This window comes from Podarcis vaucheri (genome assembly GCF_965113315.1).
Source record: "Podarcis vaucheri genome assembly, chromosome: 13".
NCBI classification, from domain to species: domain Eukaryota; kingdom Metazoa; phylum Chordata; class Lepidosauria; order Squamata; family Lacertidae; genus Podarcis; species Podarcis vaucheri.
The window spans coordinates 47,111,981-47,133,962 of record NC_138751.1 but is presented as its reverse complement, the minus strand read 5'-3'; the positions used below and the strand labels follow the sequence as shown (position 1 = coordinate 47,133,962).

The following is a 21,982-nucleotide window of genomic DNA, read 5'->3' as shown; positions in this document are numbered from 1 at the left end:
GAACTCGGTTCTAGTTCAGCTGTCGCCACATGGATCTGAAAGAGATGTTGAATTAGTGTATCAGCGGTCTATTTAGGGGGGTTCTCTCCTTTCCTTCACAGACAATGTTGGATGAAGATGATGTGAAGGTAGCTGCCGATGCCCTCAAGGAACTGGAAGCTTTGATGCCAACTGCAGGCAGGCAGGAGAAGCACCGAAGCAGTGAGGACCAGTAGGTTCCTGGGGCTTAATCTCCTCAAGAAGGAAACTTTTTCAGTGTGTCGTCATTGTTTTGGAAAAATCATAGGTGATCTAGCTCAGAGGTGGGCAGAAGGCAGGTTGGGATCTACTGGTAGGTTTAAGAATGGCGCACAGTAGATTGGCAAGAGTTTCTGATTCCCAGTTGTCTAACAATAAGGTAAAGGTAAAGGGACCCCCCTGACCATTAGGTCCAATCGTGACCAACTCTGGGGTTGTGGCACGCTCATCTCGCTTTATTGGCTGAGGGAGCAGGCGTACAGCTTCCGGGTCATGTGGCCAGCATGACTAAGCAGCTTCTGGCGAACCAGAGCAGCACACGGAAACGCCGTTTACCTTCCCGCCGGAGTGGTACCTATTTATCTACTTGCACTTTGACGTGCTTTCGAACCGCTAGGTTGGCAGGAGCAGGGACGGAGCAACGGGAGCTCACCCCGTCGCGGGGATTCAAACCACCAACCTTCTGATCGGCAAGTCCTAGGCTCTGTGGTGTAACCCACAGCGCCACGTACTTCCCCTGTCTAACAGTAGCCTTGTCTAAAAGGTTCCTCTCCTCTAAATGAGCCAGGTAAAAACGAATGTCACAGCGTGACAAAGGGTGTGTGCGGATGACAAGGTGAAAGGACTTGCAAGGTTCTGTTATTGATCGCAAATTTATTGATGGCACGTGTACCTCTTATTTTCTTAATTCTTAGCACCCCTCCCAAAATAGCTACTGTTTTGCACCTGCCTCTTATTGGTGGACCTCAAGATTTTACTTAAAAAATAAAGTAGATCCCGAAAGCCTGAAGTCTGCCCACCCCTGATTTAATTCAACTCCCTTAGCTCAGGTAGGATATTCCATCACGAATCCACAAATTTCACCATCATAGTGGACAATATTGGAGTACAGACCGCAGCCTGCAGAAGCTGCTGAATTTTGCCATTTTGTTTCTGTAAAAAAAGAAGAAAGGGCACCTGCCAGTATTTTAACTATTATCAGCCAAATTAGGTTGCCCAACCAGACGCTGCTGCTGTCACTAATTCTGCCATGCCCTGTAGTCTTCCACTTGACTGACCAAGGAGGAGGCTGCAGAGGTGTTTTAAAAACAACTCTCCTTGGTCTCCCAAGGAATCCACTCGCGGGGGTTCGAACCGCCAACCTTCTGATCGGCAAGCCCTAGGCTCAGTGGTTTAGACCACAGCACCACCCGCGTCCAAGGTACCACTGTATTTAAGTAGCGTCTGAGTCAAGAGGGGACCTGAGTACTCATACTTTCTATTGTTTGCAGCAAGAGAAGGCGGAGGAGCCGCAGCCGCAGCAGGGGGCGGGACCAAAAGCGGAAGCGGAAGTCGCCCTCTCATTCCCGGACGAGGGAGCGGAATAAGGGGAAGTCCAGGTATCGTTCCAGGAGCAGAAGCCCCAGCTGGGACCGCAAGGAGCGGGAGAAGCCTGCAGAGAAGAGCAGCGAGCGGTGGCGGGATAAGCACGTGGACCGGCCCCCACCAGAGGAGCCTTCCATCGGGGACATCTACAACGGCAAAGTCACCAGCATCATGCAGTTTGGCTGCTTTGTCCAGCTCGAAGGACTCAGGTATTTGATACAAGGTGGGCTTCACCTTTTGCATCCCTGGCTGCCACTGATCTGTGCAGTTCCAGAAAGTGAGAAACTGACACTTTTTCTTAACTGTACCAAAGCCATGTCTATGGCATTTTAGGCACGTACAAAGTAAGTCCAGGGGTTTTTGTTTTGGGTAAGCTTGCTTGGGGTTATGTACACCTCCCAGTCCAACAATTAAGTGTGTTATTACCATATCCGTCTTGATACCTTTACGGTGGGTGGAGCTTACAGTGTATAACTTCGAAAAGCTCCTGCGTGAGATGTAACAGATACCCACTGGCTCTTTCTGTGTCCAATTCCCCTTTTTAGGAAGCGCTGGGAAGGACTTGTCCACATCTCAGAGCTGCGCCGTGAGGGGCGTGTTGCTAACGTGGCCGACGTGGTGAGCAAAGGGCAGAGGGTCAAAGTCAAAGTTCTGTCCTTCACTGGCTCTAAAACCAGCCTCAGCATGAAGGTAAGACAGGGTCCATTCCATAAAAGCCCACCTTGTGTCTGCTTCTGTTTCTTTTCCCTTCCCTTTCTGCCCTTCGCTTCTGTCTTGCTCCTTGTTTCCTGGGACATTAGCATCTCTTTCCTCTGTCTGCTTCATCTTGCCCTGCTGCTCCTCCAGTGCTCATTTCTCAGTCCCTGGCCATCCTCATTCCACTCCTCCTTACTTTGGCCATATAATAAAACAATTCCATCTCTGATTTGGGCCAAGGGGTGGGTCTCTTTTAGGACAACGTATTGTGGTGCAAAAACACTTGCTCCCTAGGAGGTGAGCGGTTGCTATCAGGGAATAGTGCCAAGGCACTGTTTCTACCCTGGACTTCAACTATTCAGCCTTGCTTTGCAGTTATTTTGGCCTTGGGATATCTCATCGGCCCTTTCCTCTAATTCACACCAGCAGTTTTAAGGAAGAGAGTAAAAGTGGGGAATCCTGCATGGACCACACTGATCTCAAGAGCCATCTGCTAACTGACCTCAGAGGTAGTGACAGATGCAAATGGGCCATTGTTTACCAGCCAGTGCTTCTCGCTTACTGGGAAACCCCAAGACAGGAACTGTTGTTGTCGATATGAGCCATGCCGCTACATGTCTCACCTGGGCGACACGCTAGACTTGCACACTAATTGCAAAATGGAACTATTGGAGATGTGGAGTAGAAATGGGTACCATGTTTCATATGTGGTGGCTGTGTAAAAAAATTAAGATCTTCTGGGATGACATATACGGTGACCTCAGGAAAATGTTCAGGGTCTTATTTAATAAAAAAAACCAACCAGGGGCCTTTCTACTCGGAATTACAGAACCAGACATTCCTATAAAGGTAAAAGAAGGGTTTTTTAATACGCCATTTTATTTGTTAGTGTTAAAAGTGACTAACTGGAAAAGTGATAAAAGTCATTCCAGATCAGAATGGTTACAAAACTAGCTGAGTATGCAGAGCTGGCCCAACTACAGTGGTGCCTCGGGTTACGTACTTAGTTCTTTCCGGAGCTCCGTACTTAACCTGAAACTGTTCTTAACCTGAAGCACCACTTTAGCTAATGGGGCCTCCCGCCGCCACTGCGCCGCCGGAGCACGATTTCTGTTCTCATCCTGAAGCAAAGTTCTTAACCTGAAGCACTATTTCTGGGTTAGTGGAATCTGTAACCTGAAGCGTATGTAACCTGAAGCGTATGTAACCCGAGGTACCACTGTATCTGAAAAAATGAAAGACAAGTCAAAACAAATATTTATTGCAGGATGGGAAGATTTCAAAACATATCTTAAAAATAACTGTTGCATTATGAATTCGGTCGCTGCCTTTGAATAACTTTTGCAGCTGTACTAAATAAGAAATAAAGACACAGAAGAGTAATATTTTATTGTAAAATGAACATACAGATTTATGCAATAAGTTTGTAAATTTTGAAAGAAGTATGGAGAAGACGGGAAGTTGGATGTACTTTGAGAAGGTTTACTGACAAATCATTAAAAAATTATTTTTGTGTTTATTTTGTATTTGAGGTGGCGGGTGATGTAAATGTATGGTTGTTGTGTGTGTGTTTGTGTTTTTGTTGTCTGTGTACAATAAAGCATAAATTAAAAAAATTGCAAAATGGAACTAAGGTACCGTATTTTTCGCCCTATAGGACGCACCGGCCCATAGGACGCACCTAATTTTTTGAGGGGGGAAATAAAGGAGAAAAAAAATATTTCCCCCCCCAGGCGCGGGGCTGGGGCGGGGGAAGCCCGAGCTTCCCCCCCTGACCCCAGCCCCCAGAACAGGCAGCTCTCCGCAAGCCGTGGGAGCCCAGCGACGGGCTCTCACGGCTTGCGGAGAGCTGCGCGAAGCTAAGCCTGGGCGCGCTGCGCCTCCCCGCTGTCCCCCGAGCTTGTGGGGCTGGTGGCAGGGAGAAGCGGGCTTCTCCCCGCCGCCAGCCTCCAAACCAGGTCGGGGGACAGTGGGATGGCGCGCTGCATTCGCCCCATAGGATGCACACACATTTCCCCTTCATTTTTGGAGGGGGGGGGAAGTGCGTCCTATAGGGCGAAAAATACGGTAATCTTTTTTAATTTTTGCATTGCTACATTGATGGGTGTGTCAACCTGTGATTTATGTGTGCTTTAGGATGTAGATCAAGACACAGGGGAGGATTTGAACCCAAACAGACGTCGGAACCTCGTCGGGGAGTCTGAGGAGGCAGCCATGAGGAACCCAGACCGGCCAACCCATCTCTCCTTGGTCAGCGCTCCGGAGGTAGAGGACGATACGTTGGAACGGAAGCGCCTCACCCGCATTTCCGACCCTGAGAAATGGGAAATCAAGCAGGTAACGATTTCTGGCTTGGGACTAAATCACCAATGGCAACCAAGCAGGAGACAAGTCCTGAGTCCTTTGCCTGAGCATGAAGAGGGTGTTTGCCATCGTTTAAAGAAACTTGTGTTTTAGAATTACAAGCCTGGTAGATGAAGGGAACGCAGTGGATGTAGCCTACCTTGATTTGAGCAAGGCATTTGACAAGGTGCCCCATGATATTCTTGTAAAGAAGCTGGTAAAATGCGGTCTTGACTCTGCTACCACTCAGTGGATTTGTAACTGGCTGACTGACCGAACCCAAAGGGTGCTCATCAATGGGTCCTCTTCATCCTGGAGAAGAGTGACTAGTGGGGTGCCACAGGGTTCTGTCTTGGGCCCGGTCTTATTCAACATCTTTATCAACGACTTGGATGATGGACTCAAGGGCATCCTGATCAAATTCGCAGATGACACCAAACTGGGAGGGGTGGCTAACACCCCAGAGGACAGGATCACACTTCAAAACGACCTTGACAAATTAGAGAACTGGGCAAAAACAAACAAGATGAATTTTAACAGGGAGAAACGTAAAGTACTGCACTTGGGGGGGGGGGGAATGAGAGGCACAAATACAAGATGGGTGACACCTGGCTTGAGAGCAGTACATGTGAAAAGGATCTAGGAGTCTTGGTTGACCACAAACTTGACATGAGCCAACAGTGTGACGCGGCAGCTAAAAAAGCCAATGCAATTCTGGGCTGCATCAATAGGAGTATAGCATCTAGATCAAGGGAAGTAATAGTGCCACTGTATTCTGCTCTGGTCAGACCTCACCTGGAGTACTGTGTCCCGTTCTGGGCACCACAGTTCAAGAAGGACACTGACAAACTGGAACGTGTCCAGAGGAGGGCAACCAAAATGGTCAAAGGCCTGGAAACGATGCCTTATGAGGAACGGCTAAGGGAGCTGGGCATGTTTAGCCTGGAGAAGAGGAGGTTAAGGGGTGATATGATAGCCATGTTCAAATCTATAAAAGGATGTCACATAGAGGAGGGAGAAAGGTTGTTTTCTGCTGCTCCAGAGAAGTGGACACGGAGCAATGGATCCAAACTACAAGAAAGAAGATTCCACCTAAACATTAGGAAGAACTTCCTGACAGTAAGAGCTGTTCGACAGTGGGATTTGCTGCCAAGGAGTGTGGTGGAGTCTCCTACTTTGGAGGTCTTTAAGCAGAGGCTTGACAACCATATGTCAGGAGTGCTCTGATGGTGTTTCCTGCTTGGCAGGGGGATGGACTCGATGGCCCTTGTGGTCTCTTCCAACTCTATGATTCTATGTGTTTGAAACAAGACAGGCCTCTAAACTTTTTGGCTGAAGGTTTTGTCCTTGTGCTTCCCTACCCCCTTCAGATGATTGCTGCCAACGTGCTTTCCAAGGAGGAGTTCCCTGACTTCGACGAGGAAACGGGGATCCTGCCAAAGGTTGACGATGAGGAAGGTAAGGAAAGTTGCGCTCTGTGATGGTCTAGACTTGATTCACCTCTGTGCTTGTTCCTCATCTAGCAATTCATTTTGCTCACGTCCCACTCTGAACTGGAGAATGGTGGATTTGAGGTACAGTGGTGCCTTGGTTCTCAAACTTAATCTGTTCTGGCAGTCAGTTCAACTCCCGAAATGGTTCAAAAACCAAGGTGCGGCTTCCATTTGGCTGCAGGAGCTTCCTGCACTCAATTGGAAGTCGCGGAAGCAGCGTCAGACGTTCAGCTTCCGAAAAACGATTACAAACCTGAACGCTTCCTAGTTTGCGGCTTTCGGGAGCCGATTTGTTCGGGGGTCAAGCCGTTTGAGTACCAAGGTACTACTGTACTTCCACTATCAAGACTAATTAACTGCTCCCCTGCCTTCCACACTGCCTAGAAACATGGCTAACACCCGCACCCATCCAGATGTTGCTGGACTACAGCTCCCATCGTCTCGTGACTTTTGGCCCTGCTGACTGGGACTGATGGGAGTTAGTCTGCCAACCTCTGGAGGGCCACAGTTTACCTGCCCCTGGCTGAGAACACCTGCAAGGTAGAACTCAAGGGAGAGTCTCTTTCCATTGTATTTCTGTGTTCTTCAGAGGCTAGGAGCGTCTCCACCTACATCGTTCTGCCCGGACACTGAGGTCCAGGGCCTTCTGGTGGTTCCCTCGCTGCGAGAAGCCAAGTTACAGGGAACCAGGCAGAGGGCCTTCTCGGTGGTGGCACCCGCCCTGTGGAACATCCTCCTACCAGATGTCAAAGAGAACAACAACTACCAAACTTTTAGAAGACATCTGAAGGCAGCCCTGTTTAGGGAAGCCTTTAATGTTTAATAGGTTATTGTATTTTAGTGTTCTGTTGGAAGCCGCCCAGAGTGGCTGGGGAAACCCAGCCAGATGGGCGGGGTATAAGTAATAAATTATTATTATTATTAGGCAAAAGTTTTCCAAAAAAGGGACTAGTCTGCTCTCTTTGCAGGGGCTAGATTAGCCTAGAGGCTGCTAGATAATCATAAGATTGTAGAGCTGGGTCATGAGGGTCATCTAGCCCAACCCCTCCTGCCCTGTTGGAATCTTTTGCCCAATATGGGGCTGTACCCACTGAGCTATCCCAGGTGCCATCCCCTAGCTTAGCTGGCAAAGAACAAGGTGGGAGTTTGTTGTTGGGAGCAGGGAACCTAGTTAAAATGTGCCTGGGACTGATCTTGGTTCCCTCTTCCAGACGAGGACCTGGAAATCGAACTGGTAGAGGAGGAGCCGCCATTCCTGCGAGGGCACACCAAGCAGAGCATGGACATGAGCCCCATCAAGATTGTGAAGGTGACCAGATCCAGTTCCCGGGCCCTTCCATAATTGCCAGAAGTGGGGAGGGATGGCAAGGGTGTGCTGATATTTGATTTGGGGGTGTAATTTGTTGGGGTGGCTACCGAGATGAGAGAAGCTCAGCAAGGACTTCTTGGACAAACTGAGCTCTGCAGCGAGTAATGGAATACGTTTTCCTGTATTACTCCAGAACCCTGATGGCTCCCTGTCTCAAGCTGCCATGATGCAGAGTGCGCTTGCAAAAGAGAGGCGAGAGCTGAAGCAAGCCCAGAGGGAGGCAGAGATGGACTCCATCCCCATGGGACTCAACAAACACTGGGTGGATCCCCTCCCAGACGGTAACCGAATCTCCCTCCTGATGTTTTTTGGTTGTAGAATGTACTTCTGTTTAGACACCAATGTGGGAACCCGCTGTAACATGTAACGTGTACTGTAAATTGGGATGATTCAGGCAATTTAGGAGACGCAGAGATCCAGAAATTCTGGCTGCCTTGATAGCCAACTTCTTTCCCCCTCTAAGCAGCTGTGGAATGAATGGTTTTCGCTGTCCTGTTACCTGAGCCCGTGTGCTCACTGTCGGGATCACCGCTCGGCCAAGTTGATAAAGCTCATTTTCCTCTGGCCGAGTCCTCCGACGATAATTAATGACCTGAGCCTTTGATGAGGCCTCAGGCACATTCCCGTTCAGCAGAGTTTCCAGCACAGGGAAGTGATGAGATTTATGGCTACATCGCTATGCTTTATTTCTTACTATTCAGACAGCAAATAAATCTACATCCTCTCTCTGTGAAAGCAGAGAGCAACTGAAACAAAGGAACAGGAAACCAGTAAACCTCACATCCATCTCCTGTCTTCCGTGAGACTTCCAACAGCCTAGAAGGTCTCTGGAATGTAAACAGAGTCTTGTGACTCCAAAAGCACTGCACAGTGGCAACACACAGAAACTAACACTCACATCCCTTTCTAGTCAGTCCTCTCTTACCCCTTCCATGTTGCCATACGGACCAAAGTGTGATGTAAATTTTCCTCTCTCTTTCCAGTGGATGGGAGACAAATCGCTGCCAACATGCGAGGGATTGGCATGATGCCAAACGACATCCCAGAGTGGAAGAAACACGCTTTCGGAGGCAATAAAGCCTCTTATGGGAAGAAAACTCAGCTGTCGATCATTGAGCAGAGGGAAAGTCTCCCAATATACCGGCTGAAGGATCAGCTCATCCAGGTAAGACTGAGGAGAAGAAGAAGAAGAGGAAGAAAAAAGCCAGCTGTCCGGAATTGAACCAAGGGTCATCAAATCCAGCACCTCAACATGCCAATATCAGGTGGTTTGGCCTCCACAGGAGATGACCATGGTGTTCCAAAATCCTAAGGAGCTTCTATATTCCTGCCAATTCTTCTCCCGTTAAATTCTGCAAGCGGAAAACACAGAAAACCTGTGATTGTTGGGAGCTGATGCAGCTTCATATAGGAATGCCCTTACCTAGCAAATGTTTCCTGTTTAGTTCATTAAAGCTGCACATCCTGCCTTTGTATCAGAAATTCAGGGCGGCGTACAACCCAGAGAATAAAACAGTAAAAACAAATTGGTTAATACCGTGCAGTCGAACAGACTGGAAGGCCAATACAGTCATACCTTGGATTCCGAACACCTTGCAAGTCGGAACATTTTGGCTCCCGAACGCCCGGAAGTGAGTGTTCCAGGTTGCAAACGTTCTTTGGAACCTGAACATCCAACAGGGCTTCCAATAATAATAATAATAATAATAATAATAATTTATTATTTATACCCCGCCCATCTGGCTGGGCCTCCCCAGCCACTCTGGGCGGCTTCCATAAAAACCAAAAATACAATAAAATATCACACGTTAAAAACTTCCCTGAACAGGGCTGCCTTAAGATGTCTCCTGAATGTCAGGTAGTTGTTTATCGCCTTGACATCTGCTGGAAGGGTGTTCCACAGGGCGGGCGCCACTACCGAGAAGGCCCTCTGCCTGGTTCCCTGTAGCTTTGCTTCTCGCAATGAGGGAACCGCCAGAAGGCCCTCGGCGCTGGACCTCAGCGTCCGGGCAGAATGATGGGGGTGGAGACGCTCCTTCAGGTATACTGGACCGAGGCCGTTTAGGGCTTTAAAGGTCAGCACCAACACTTTGAATTGTGCTCGGAAACGTACTGGGAGCCAATGCAGGTCTTTCAAGACCGGTGTTATATGGTCTCGGCGGCCGCTCCCAGTCACCAGTCTAGCTGCCGCATTCTGGATTAGTTGTAGTTTCCGAGTCACCTTCAAAGGTAGCCCCACGTAGAGTGCATTGCAGTAGTCCAAGCGGGAGATAACCAGAGCATGCACCACTCTCGCGAGACAGTCCGCAGGCAGATAGGGTCTCAGCCTACGTACCAGATGGAGCTGGTAAACAGCTGCCCTGGACACAGATTTGACCTGTGCCTCCATGGACAGCTGTGAGTCCAAAATGACTCCCAGGCTGCGCACCTGGTCCTTCAGGGGCACAGTTACCCCATTCAGGACCAGGGAATCCTCCACACCTGCCCGCCTTCTGTCCCCCAAGAACAGTACTTCTGTCTTGTCAGGATTCAACCTCAATCTGTTAGCCGCCATCCATCCTCCAACCGCCTCCAGACACTCACACAGGACCTTCACCGCCTTCACTGGTTCTGATTTAAAAGAGAGGTAGAGCTGGGTATCATCCGCATACTGATGAACACCCAGCCCAAACCTCCTGATGATCTCTCCCAGCGGCCGCATGTAGATGTTGAAAAGCATGGGGGAGAGGACAGAACCCTGAGGCACCCCACAAGTGAGAGCCCAGGGGTCTGAACACTCATCCCCCACCACCACTTTCTGAACACGGCCCAGGAGGAAGGAGCGGAACCACTGTATAACAGTGCCCCCAGCTCCCAGCCCCTCAAGACGGTCCAGAAGGATGCTATGGTCGATGGTATCGAACGCCGCTGAGAGATCCAGCAGAACTAGGAAACAGCTCTCACCTTTGTCCCTAGCCCGCCGGAGATCATCAACCAGTGCGACCAAGGCAGTTTCAGTCCCATGATGAGGCCTGAATCCCGACTGGAAGGGATCCAATTGGCTTCCTGCGGCCAATCAGAAGCCATGCTTTGGTTTCCAAATGTTTTGGAAGCTTCCTGCGGCCAATCAGAAGCCATGCTTTGGTTTCCAAATGTTTTGGAAATCGAACGGACTTCCAGAACGGATTCTGTTTGACTTCCAAGGTATGACTGTAGAAGCAGAACATCAGCTTTATAAAGAGAGGGCTGTGAATGCGGTATATATACTTTGCATGTAGGTTTGCTCTTCTGTATGTTCAAAACCTGAGCAGGGTGTATGAAACCAGAAGTTGCCCTATAAGGAACTTTGAGAACACCAGATAGAATTAGTTGTATAGAGGAAGGATGCAAAGCAAATGGTTCCTGCTCAGTGAGCTAAAAGTCACCATCTGGTCACTGGAAGCTCCCCCGGTGTTAGTTTGTTTGAGCATCTTTTTCCATTTGAGCTCTTTCTTGAATAACACTTTAAGAACCATACACTTCCAACAGAAAGCTCTGGCATTTAGATTCATCGGGTTCTGTGGTATTGGCAATAATTTCGAGGAAACATTTTTCCACCTGCCGTGCTATTGCATCCATGCAGATTTGTAGGCCCCTTTCTGTAGCGTCCGAACCTGCGGCTTGATTTTAAAAGAAAAACCGATTCGTGCAGACAAAGAGCAGCACGCTTCCCTATTGGACGTAATGTTCACGGAGGAGAACAGACAGAGTAGCAGGTGGAAGAGATTTGAGTACCTTTGAACACTGAGGATACCTGAGCATTCAATGGCTTCTCTGTCCTAGGCTGTTCACGATAACCAGATTCTGATAGTCATCGGGGAGACGGGCTCTGGGAAAACGACGCAGATCACGCAGTACCTTGCCGAGGCTGGCTACACGTCCCGCGGGAAGATTGGCTGCACCCAGCCTCGGCGAGTGGCTGCCATGTCCGTGGCCAAGCGGGTATCGGAGGAGTTCGGCTGCTGCCTGGGACAGGAGGTAAGATGCGCTGGTGCTTGGTGGATTGACCCTGCAATGTGCCAGAAGTGGCAGATCATACAATTCCATGGTGGCAGCTGCGCTGATTACTTTCCTCAAGCTGGCAGGAGTGGATAGGCCGTGTGAGGTTGTGCTCAGGGCCAACACAATGGAATGGGCAAGAGACCATGTGGGAAGTGCAGATCTATTCCACAGGCCAGAAGTTCCCATCCACGCGGGAATGCGTCCATCCATCCATGAATCCATCCATTCCCATCTACGCGGGGCTGCCCTTGAAGCTGTCCCAGAAACTCCAGCAGGTGCAGAATGCAGCAGCGAGGCTCCTCACGGGGTCTCTGCCATGGAAACATATTCACCCAGTGCTTTTCCAGCTGCACTGGCTCCCAGTAGAGTACAGGGTCAGATTTAAGGTGCTGCTTTTGACCTTTAAAGCCCTTCACGGCCTAGGACCCTCGTACCTACGGGACCGCCTCTCCCAGTATGCCCCACGGAGAGCCTCAAGGTCCATAAATAGCAACACCCTAGTGGTACCAGGGCCTAAGGAAGTTAGATTGGCTTCAACCAGAGCCAGGGCCTTTTCAACTCTGGCTCCAGCCTGGTGGAACGCTCTGCCTCATGAGACCAGGGCCCTGCAGGATCTGATTTCTTTCCGCAGGGCTTGTAAGAAAGAGTTGTTCCGCCTGGCCTTTGGCTTGGAGCCAATTTGATTCCTTCCCCCTCTTTTTTTCCTTTTTTCCTTTCTCCTCCTGTGATGAGGCTACATTTTAATATTTTACTGTTTCAATATTTTAATCTTGTTTTTAAATTGCATTCATTCAACTTGTTTTTATTATTGCTTGTTAGCCGCCCTGAGCCCGCCCTTGGCTGGGGAGGGCAGGGTATAAATAAATATTATTATTATCTTTGCTGTACACCTTTAAATTTGCAGTTGCTTCTTGCAGGCGGGCGGTCAAGACATGATCGCCAGAGCAGAAATTTTTCCCATTCACCTCCTCCTGACTGTTTTGCCCCACTCTTCCTGGTAGGTTGGCTACACCATCCGGTTTGAGGACTGTACCAGTCCAGAGACAGTGATCAAGTATATGACGGACGGGATGTTGCTGCGAGAGTGCCTGATTGACCCGGATCTGACGCAGTATGCCATCATCATGTTGGATGAAGCCCACGAGCGCACCATACACACCGATGTGCTCTTTGGTCTCCTGAAAAAGGTGTCAAATCTTTCAAATCTCCCCCCCCCCCAAAAAAAAATAATGAATTAGGAAAGAGCAATTGATGAAAGACTTTATTTTATGTTATTTTTATAGTCTTTTTAATTTGATTGTCAAAAATAAAAATGTACAACAAAACACAATACGAAATCCAAATATTGAGATTACTCTGAATCTCTGGACTCCTCCCCCATCCCTTCCATGGGTCCTTTTAGTTCTATTTTCAACTGCATATCAATACGTCTCCAATTTTCATTTTTCTCAGTTCTGTTACATTCCATGCATTCTGTTACATTTCAATTGTATTTAAAATCCCGCTAATGTTTTGACCTGTTTACACTGATTTTGTATATATATTATAAACATTTCCCATTCTTTTTAAAATTTCTTGTCCTCTTGATTCCTGAGCTTCCCAGTGACTGTATTTCTCGCTCTATAGGACGCACCCGACCATAGGACGCACCTTGTTTTAGAGGGGGAGAACAAGGGAAAAAAATTTCTCCCCCTCTCTGCTCAGCGCCCCTTCAGCAAAGGAGCAGGAGAAACGGAGCCCCTTCCATTTCTCCTCCCGCTTGGCTGAAGGGGCACTGCGCAGCTCTCCCTCTCTGCTGAAGCCAGGAGAGTCTTGCTCTCCCGGCTTCAGCGAAAGCAACGCGAAGCCTCCGGAGCGAGGAGGGAGCACTCCCTCTCCGCTTCGGAGGCTTCCCGTTGCTATCGCTGAAGCCAAGGAGCCTGCATTCACTCCATAGGACGCACACACATTTCCCCTTAATTTTTGGAGGGAGAAAAGTGCGTCCTATAGAGCAAAAAATATGGTAGTTTTGCCATTTCAGCATAGTCCGTCAACTTGATCTGCCATTTCTTCTTTGGTTGGGGGGTTGTCCCTTCCTTCCACCTCTGGGCTACCAAATTCCGAGCAGCTATTGTAGCATACAATTCCTCTGGTCCTTTGGAGTCTCGGGAGCTATAATTCCTAATAAAAAAGCTTCTGGTTTTTTAAGAAAAGTTATTTCAGACATTTTTTTCATTTATTTGTATATCATTTCCCAACGACAGAAAGCTTTATTAACAAGGATATGGATTCGCCACTGTGTAACCCTGTGCTCAGAAAATAAGAAAGAAGCCTGTCTGTCCTGGGCCCCAGCTCTTGATTGGTCCTTGGATTAGTCTGGCTGCCAGCCAGGGCTGTTGCCCCCTCATGGCTTGTGTTGCTGTGTACAATTTTTCCTGCACTGAACACGCTTTGCCAATTTCTCTCCTGCAGACGGTTCAGAAGAGGCAAGACATGAAGTTGATAGTGACGTCGGCCACCTTGGACGCAGTTAAGTTCTCCCAATACTTCTACGAGGCTCCCATCTTTACCATCCCAGGCAGGACGTACCCGGTGGAGATTCTCTATACTAAGGAGCCAGAGACAGATTACCTGGATGCCAGCCTGATCACAGTCATGCAGATCCACTTGACGGAGCCACCAGGTAAGGCATGGAATGTTGGTGTTCACCTTGAAGGTTGCTTCATGTTGGAGGATGGAAGGCTTTCAGTCCCATGCAGTAATCATAGAGCACTCCTGCAGCTTCCAAGGTGGCCCTGTGGTCTAAACCACCGAGACTCTTGGGCTTGCCAATCAGAAGGTCGGCGGTTTGAATCCCCACAACAGGGTGAGCTCCCATTGCTCTGTCCCAGCTCCTGCCAACCTAGCAGTTCAAAAGCACGCCAGTGCAAGGAGATAAATAGGTACCACTGTGGCGGAAAGGTAAATGGCATTTCCGTACACTCTGGCTTCCAGTGTGATGTAGTGGTTAAGAGCGGTAGACTCGTAATCTGGTGAACCGGGTTACCGTCTCCGCTCCTCCACATGCAGCTGCTGGGTGACCTTGGGCTGGTCACACTTCTCTGAAGTCTCTCAGCCCCACTCACCTCACAGTTTGTTGTGGGGGAGGAAGGGAAAGGAGAATGTTAGCCCTTTGAGACTCCTTTGGGTAGTGATAAAGCAGGATATCAAATCCAAACTCTTTTTCTTCTTCTTTTTCTCTTCTTCCATCACGGTGTCCCGTTGCGCCAGAAGTGGTTTAGTGCTCCTGGCCACATGACCCAGAAAGCTGACAGTGGACAAACGCCGGCTCTCTCGGCCTGAAATCGAGATGAGCACCACAAACTCCATAGTTGCCTTTGACTGGACTTAACCATCCAGGGGTCCTTTGCCTTTTTTTTTTTACCTAGGGTCACTGGCTTGGGCTAGATGATGTTTAAGTCCTCTCTTTTCTGTTCATCAGTTTTGTTTTTGGAATGCTAAAAAAAAAAAAAAGTTGACAGACACTTTAAAGGTCTATCTCATCTGCATAGACCTGCTATGAGAGTGGGGTAGGCTACTATAGATACTCTTCACTGGCCAACTAGAAGAAACCTTTGATGGTGTGTGGCGCTGTGGGTTAAACCACAGAGCCTAGTGCTTGCTGATCAGAAGGTTGGCGGTTCGAATCCCCACGACAGGGTGAGCTCCCGTTGCTCGGTCCCAGCTCCTGCCAACCTAGCAGTTCGAAAGCATGCCAGTGCAAGTAGATAAATAGGTACCGCTCTGGCGGGAAGGTAAACGGTGTTTCCGTGCGCTGCTCTGGTTCGCCAGAAGTGGCTTAGTCATGCTGGCCACATTACCCGGAAGCTGTACGCCGGCTCCCTCGGCCAATAAAGCGAGATGAGCGCCGCAACCCTAGAGTCGGTCACAACTGGACCTAATGGTCAGGAGTCCTTTACCTATCCTAGAATAATAGAATTGTAGAGTTGGAAGGGGCCACAAGGGTAATGCAGGAATCTTTTGCTGAATGTGGGGCTTGAACCCACGACCTTGAGATTAAGAGTCTCATGCTCTACCAGCTGAGCTATCCCAGATCTGTAGCACACTACCCTCCTATGTGCACCCATCTTGCAAATGAGAAGCTACATTTCCCCAAACCATACTACTCTATAGTTATTTACAGACTCCCTGTTAAGCCCGTGTTGATGGAAGACAATCTCGCTCAGCAACGAGTGAGCACCAGAGAAGACGACAACTACTCTGTTTATGCTGAACTTGCCTCTCAAACCCTTCTCCTTCAGGCACAGCAAATCATGCAAAGCTGTCGGTTTGGCACCCACCTAACCACAAATTTTCAAGCTTGCTTTGACAGCCATAAGGGCCAGAAGTTTGCTTTCCCGTCGATTTAAACGAAGCTGAGTTTGTGAAAACTGGCCAGTTTCATACATTTTATCTTCACTGGCTCCCAGTATTTTTCCGAGCACAATTCAAAGTGTTGGTGCTGACCTTTAAAGCCCTAAACAACCTCGGTCCTGTATACCTGAAGGAGCGTCTCCACCCCCATTGTTCAGCCCAGACACTGAGGTCCAGCGCCGAGGGCCTTCTGGCAGTTCCTTCACTGCGAGAAGTGAGGTTACAGGGAACCAGGCAGAGGGCCTTCTTGGTAGTGGTGCCTGCCTTGTGGAACGCCCTCCCAGCAGATGTCAAGGCAGTAAAAAACTACAGTGGTACCTCGGGTTAAGTACTTAATTCGTTCCAGAGGTCTGTTCTTAACTTGAAACTGTTCTTAACCTGAAGCACCACTTTAGCTAATGGGGCCTCCTGCTGCTGCCACGCCGCTGGAACAGGATTTCTGTTCTCATCCTGAAGCAAAGTTCTTAACCCGAGGTACTATTTCTGGGTTAGCGGAGTCTGTTACCTGAAGCGTATGTAACCTGAAGCATATGTAACCCGAGGTACCACTGTATTTTACTTTTAAAAGACAACTGAAGGCGGCCCTGTTTAAGGAAGTTTTTAATGTCTGACACTGTATTGTTTTTAATATTTGGTTGGAAGCCGCCCAGAGTGGCTGGGGAAACCCAGCCAGATGGGAGGGGTATAAATAATAAATTATTATTATTATCTGTTCCTGAAGTTGTAAATGTTGTGTCCTGGCCTGCCTGCAGGTGGAGCTAATCGGAGGAACCGTTTTTCTGTTCTGCAGGAGACATCCTGGTGTTTTTGACTGGCCAGGAGGAGATCGACACGGCCTGCGAGATCCTCTATGAGCGAATGAAATCCCTGGGTCCCGACGTCCCTGAGCTGATCATCTTGCCCGTCTACTCAGCCCTGCCTAGCGAGATGCAGACACGCATCTTTGACCCAGCTCCCCCAGGGAGTCGAAAGGTAGCTGCTTCTACCACTTTCTGGCAAAGATGGCGCCCCCCCCCCCAATATGATTCCTGTGAAAGTTCCCTTCTGGACCAGTCTGTGGAGGCTTTTGCTGCCTCCTGTTTAGCATGCTGTTTGACCCAGGCTGCGTGTCTGTCCCTTTCGTCCTATCTAGGTGGTCATTGCCACGAACATCGCTGAAACGTCGCTCACAATTGACGGCATCTATTACGTGGTGGACCCTGGGTTTGTGAAGCAGAAAGTATACAACTCAAAGACAGGAATTGACCAGCTGGTTGTGACACCTATTTCTCAGGTACGTGGCTGGGTGGCTGTTCTACACAAGATCTGCGACTGGGGTCTGTGGGGGATAGAATAATTTCTGTTGGCAGATGTGATGGATTTCTCTTGCTCAGCCCTATGAAATGTGGAGAAGAAAATGATTTGTCTGCTTGTGTTAGGTGAATGTTGTTGTTGTTCAGTTGTTTAGTTGTGTCCAACTCTTCTTCAAATGCATCAATTCTTCAGTGGTCAGCCTTCTTTATGGTCCAGCTCTCACTTCCATACATCACTACTGGGAAAAGCATAGCTTTAACTATACGGACCTTTGTCGGCAAGGTGATGTCTCTGCTTTTTAAGATGCTGTCTAGGTTTGTCATTGCTTTTCTCCCAAGAAGCAGGCATCTTTTAATTTCGTGACTGCAGTCACCATCTGCAGTGATCATGGAGCCCAAGAAAGTAAAATCTCTCACTGCCTCCATTTCTTCCCCTTCTATTTGCCAGGAGGTGATGGGACCAGTGGCCATGATCTTCATTTTTTTGATGTTGAGCTTCAGACCATATTTTGCGCTCTCCTCTTTCACCCTCATTAAGGTGTTCTTTAATTTCTCCTCACTTTCTGCCATCAAGATTGTGTCATCTGCATATCTGAGGTTGTTGATATTTCTTCTGGCACTCTTAATTCCGGCTTGGGATTCATGCAGCCCAGCCTTTCGCATGATGAGTTCTGCATATAATTTAAATAAGCAGGGAGACAATATACAGCCTTGTCGTATTCCTTTCCCAATTTTGAACCAATCAGTTGTTCCATATCCAGCTCTTAGGTGAATAGGGATGTCCTAGAAGAGTTTGGATTTGATATCCCGCTTTATCACTACCCTAAGAAGTCTCAAAGCGGCTAACAATCTCCTTTCCCTTCCTCCCCCACAACAAACACTCTGTGGGGTGAGTGGGGCTGAGAAACCTCAAAAGAAGTGTGACTAGCCCAAGGTCACCCACCAGCTGCATGTGGAGGAGCAGGGAATCGAACCCAGTTCACCAGATTACGAGTCCACTGCTCTTAACCACTACACCATGCTGGCTCTATCCTAGTGTGGCAGGAACAGCAGCTCCCTGTCGCCAAGACACCTTCCACAAATAAAAATAAACTTCAGGAATTACTTGCTCCTTTTTATGGCACTCTAGTTGTGTTCCCTAATCAGTGAATGCCCCCTCTCATCTTTTGTATTTCCTTTTCCATACTCTACTCCAGGGGTCAGCAGACTTTTTCAGCAGGGGGCCAGTCCACTGTCCCTCAAACCTTGTGGGGGGCCGGACTGTATGAACGAATTCCGATGCCCCACAGATAACCCAGAGATGCATTTTAAATAAAAGCACACAGTCTACTCATTTAAAAACACGCTGATTCCTGGACCGTCTGCAGGCTGGATTTAGAAGGCGTTAGGGCCAGATCTGGCCCCCGGGCCTTAGTTTGCCTACCCATGCTCTACTCCAAGGGTAGCTGAATTTGGAGGCTGCAAGAATTCTGAAATCTGAATGTCTTCTGCTTCTGAATAACTCTTGCTCCGACTTGGCCACACACGTGTGTCTTCCCCACTTCTGAGATTTTGTGGCATGACCACACACTTCCAAATCTAAGGCCTAGAAACATGCTTGCTTGTTTAAAAACGAAATTTTTGATTTTTCAGATGCTGAGTTCTGTGTTTCTGCGGCGCAACCATGGATCCCCTAAACAGCCTCCCTTAGTTCCACACAGATGTTGTTGTACCTTTTGCCGTATTTCCTCATCTACTTCTTTTTATGTATTTCAAAAAAATTACATCCCGCTTCACTGCAAAGAAATCCCCAAAGCGGTTTACAAAAAGAATAAAACCATAAAATGATCAGGGAAACCCGGTTAAAAAGCAACACTTTCAAACCTTAGAAAAATAATTAAAGCCAACAGTAAGCTAAAAACCAGATTTGCTTGGTTCATATTCCTCTGTCACAACTGGGCTGGTTGTTGTTGGTGTCCACCTGTCTTTAGAGACAGTGGAGTGCGCCTCCAGGACTGACGTCAACCCGCTGTGTTAGCAGTACCAAAGTGACGTTCCTCAGTGCAGAAGCCTAGGCAGCGTGTATGGAGGTCCTGGGCTCCCCAGACAACAAGACACACACACCCCTTTGGCCTCCCTGATGGGGTCCAAAGGAAAGCAGAGCAATACGTTTGGCACCAGCTTGGCTGCAGGAGTTGCCGGAAGGAGGCGTACAAGACACCATCCAATCAGGGCAGGGGAAGTTTAGGATCAGAGATTCCCTTCTCCTAGATGGGCCACCTTCCCAGGATGACGAGCCCCATCTTCCCCTCACTTCCCTCTGGGCTGCTTCACTGCTAACCATGTTTCCTTCCTTCATATTTTCTCACACCTGTTTCGGACCTGCAAGACCTGTGATGGTGTGGTTTCCATATTCCATACTGCAGCTATAGTTCCCTGGTGCCAAATAAAATGCACTGAGGGGGCAGTCAAAAGTAATTTGCTGGGAAATCATTTGTCATAAATTGAAAAAAATGTTTAAAAGTACTTAAAAATCAAGACCCAGAGTCCTTTTTGTTGGGGATAATTCCCAGGTGTCAAAAAAGGTTATTTATGTGTGCCACTAGGGATGCGGGTGGCGCTGTGGTCTAAACTACAGAGTCTAGGACTTGCCGGTTAGAAGGTCGGCGGTTCGAATCCCTGCGACGGGGTGAGCTCCCGTTGCTCGGTCCCTGCTCCTGCCAACCTAGCAGTTCAAAAGCACGTCAAAGTGCAAGTAGATAAATAGGTACCGCTCCGGCGGGAAGGTAAACGGCGTTTCCGTGTGCTGCCTCTGGTTCGCCAGAAGTGGCTTAGTCATGCTGGCCACATGACCCGGAAGCTGTACGCCGGCTCCCTCGGCCAATAAAGCAAGATGAGCGCTGCAACCCCGGAGTCGGCCACGACTGGACCTAATGGTCAGGGGTCCCTTTATCTTTATGTATGCCACTACTGCGGATTATGTTATGTTAGCCCAAAAATGGAAAATGAGCAAGGTCACAACTAAAGAAGAATGGCAACTTAAACTTATGGAATATGCGCAGCTGGCAGACCTAACATATAGAATAAGAGAACAAGAAGAACATAAGTTTAAAGAAGATTGGAAAATGTTTATTGAATATATGTGGGGGGCGGAATTGTGTATATTTGAAAACGTGGGCAGCATTAAGATAAATTCAATAGTGTAAATAGTTTTGATGAATGTAATAATGGAAAACTGGTTTAGTTTATATAAAATATGCAGGGATTTACGTTATGCAAAATGAACCATGGAAATAGAAGAAGGGAAAGCATTGATAGTTTAAGATTGCTTAAATGAATATCCTAAAATGTAGAACAGAAAATCTAATAAAAATTATAGAAAGGGGGGGGAGAGAAATTAATTTGCTGACCTGGTTTGTTATCTATGATTCCTGCAGGCCCAAGCCAAGCAGCGAGCTGGGAGGGCTGGGAGAACCGGGCCAGGCAAGTGCTACCGGCTGTACACAGAGCGGGCCTACCGTGACGAGATGCTTACCACCAACGTGCCTGAGATCCAGAGGACCAACTTGGCCAGCACTGTGCTGTCCCTTAAGGTAGGCGCTGGTGACCCAGCAGCTGGTCTCTTATGGCAGAGCCATCTCTAGAAAAGGCTTGCAGAGTATCTTTGTAGCGCCTTGTAAAATGAACCTTCCTTCTGTTTGTAGCGTTTGAGCTGGGTTCTTTTCATTTGGTCAGGGCGGTGGAAGATGTTTGTACAAGGCATGGTCTAAACCACTGAGCCTCTTGGGCTTGCCGATCAGAAGGTCAGTGGTTCGAATCCCTGCGACCGAGTGAGCTCCTTTTGCTCTGTCCCAGCTCCTGCCAACCTAGCAGTTCGAAAGCATGCCAGTGCAAGTAGATAAATAGGTACCACTGCAGCGGGAAGGTAAATGGCGTTTCCATGCGCTCTGGCTTCTGTCCCGGTGTCCTGCTGTGCCAGAAGCGGTTTAGTCATGCTGGCCACATGACCTGGAAAACTGCCTGCGGACAAACGCCAGCTCCCTCGGCCTGAAAGTGAGATGAGTGCCACAACCCCATAGTCGCCTTTGACTGGACTTAACCGTCCAGGGGTCTTTTGTTGTTGTTGAGTCGTTTAGTTGTGTCCGACTCTTCGTGACCCCGTGGACCAGAGCACTCCAGGCACTTCTGTCTTCCACTGCCTCCCGCAGTTTGCCCAAGAAAGTAAAATCTCTCACTTCCTCCATTTCTTCCCCTTCTGTTTGCCAGGAGGTGATGGGCCCAGTGGCCATGATCTTGGTTTTTTTTATGTTGAGCTTCAGACCATATTTTGTGCTCTCCTCTTTCACCCTCATTAAAAGGTTCTTTAATTCCTCCTCACTTTCTGCCATCAAGGTTGTGTTATCTGCATATCAGAGGTTGTTGATATTTCTTCCGGCAATCTTAATTCCGGCTAGGGATTCATCCAGCCCAGCCTTTCGCATGATGAATTAGTCTTTTGCCTTTACCTTTTTTATCCAGATGTTTGTACAGCACACCTCATGTTCTCTCCTCCCTCTCTCTCATGCACACACACAGGCTATGGGAATCAACGACCTGCTCTCCTTTGATTTCATGGATGCTCCGCCAATGGAAACTCTGATCACCGCAATGGAGCAGCTGTACACTCTAGGTGCCCTGGATGACGAAGGGCTGCTCACCCGACTGGGACGCCGGGTAGGCCCTGCACTGTTCAGGTCTCATGGCTGTGGGGATGGGGGTGATGGAAGGGATATCCAAGCTCGGGGAATCTTTGGGAA

The 21,982-nt window shown here is 48.5% G+C and overlaps 1 protein-coding gene across 2 annotated transcripts in view; it reads left to right on the top strand.

The window, feature by feature from the left end:
- Window positions 1–21,982, top strand: part of DHX8 (DEAH-box helicase 8) — a 39,423-nt gene that overhangs the window by 8,414 nt on the left and 9,027 nt on the right. Inside the window, exons 5-19 of one of the 2 annotated variants that reach the window (XM_082194721.1) lie at window positions 102–211; window positions 1,509–1,811; window positions 2,148–2,292; window positions 4,435–4,635; window positions 6,012–6,099; window positions 7,346–7,443; window positions 7,637–7,784; window positions 8,487–8,668; window positions 11,305–11,499; window positions 12,525–12,710; window positions 13,975–14,185; window positions 16,706–16,887; window positions 17,048–17,188; window positions 20,624–20,779; window positions 21,762–21,899. In XM_082194721.1, the coding sequence (XP_082050847.1) occupies window positions 102–211; window positions 1,509–1,811; window positions 2,148–2,292; window positions 4,435–4,635; window positions 6,012–6,099; window positions 7,346–7,443; window positions 7,637–7,784; window positions 8,487–8,668; window positions 11,305–11,499; window positions 12,525–12,710; window positions 13,975–14,185; window positions 16,706–16,887; window positions 17,048–17,188; window positions 20,624–20,779; window positions 21,762–21,899 (2,484 nt within the window). Of the gene's footprint in view, window positions 1–101; window positions 212–1,505; window positions 1,812–2,147; window positions 2,293–4,434; window positions 4,636–6,011; window positions 6,100–7,345; window positions 7,444–7,636; window positions 7,785–8,486; window positions 8,669–11,304; window positions 11,500–12,524; window positions 12,711–13,974; window positions 14,186–16,705; window positions 16,888–17,047; window positions 17,189–20,623; window positions 20,780–21,761; window positions 21,900–21,982 lie in introns of both variants that reach the window. The other variant, XM_082194720.1, reaches the window with a different exon arrangement.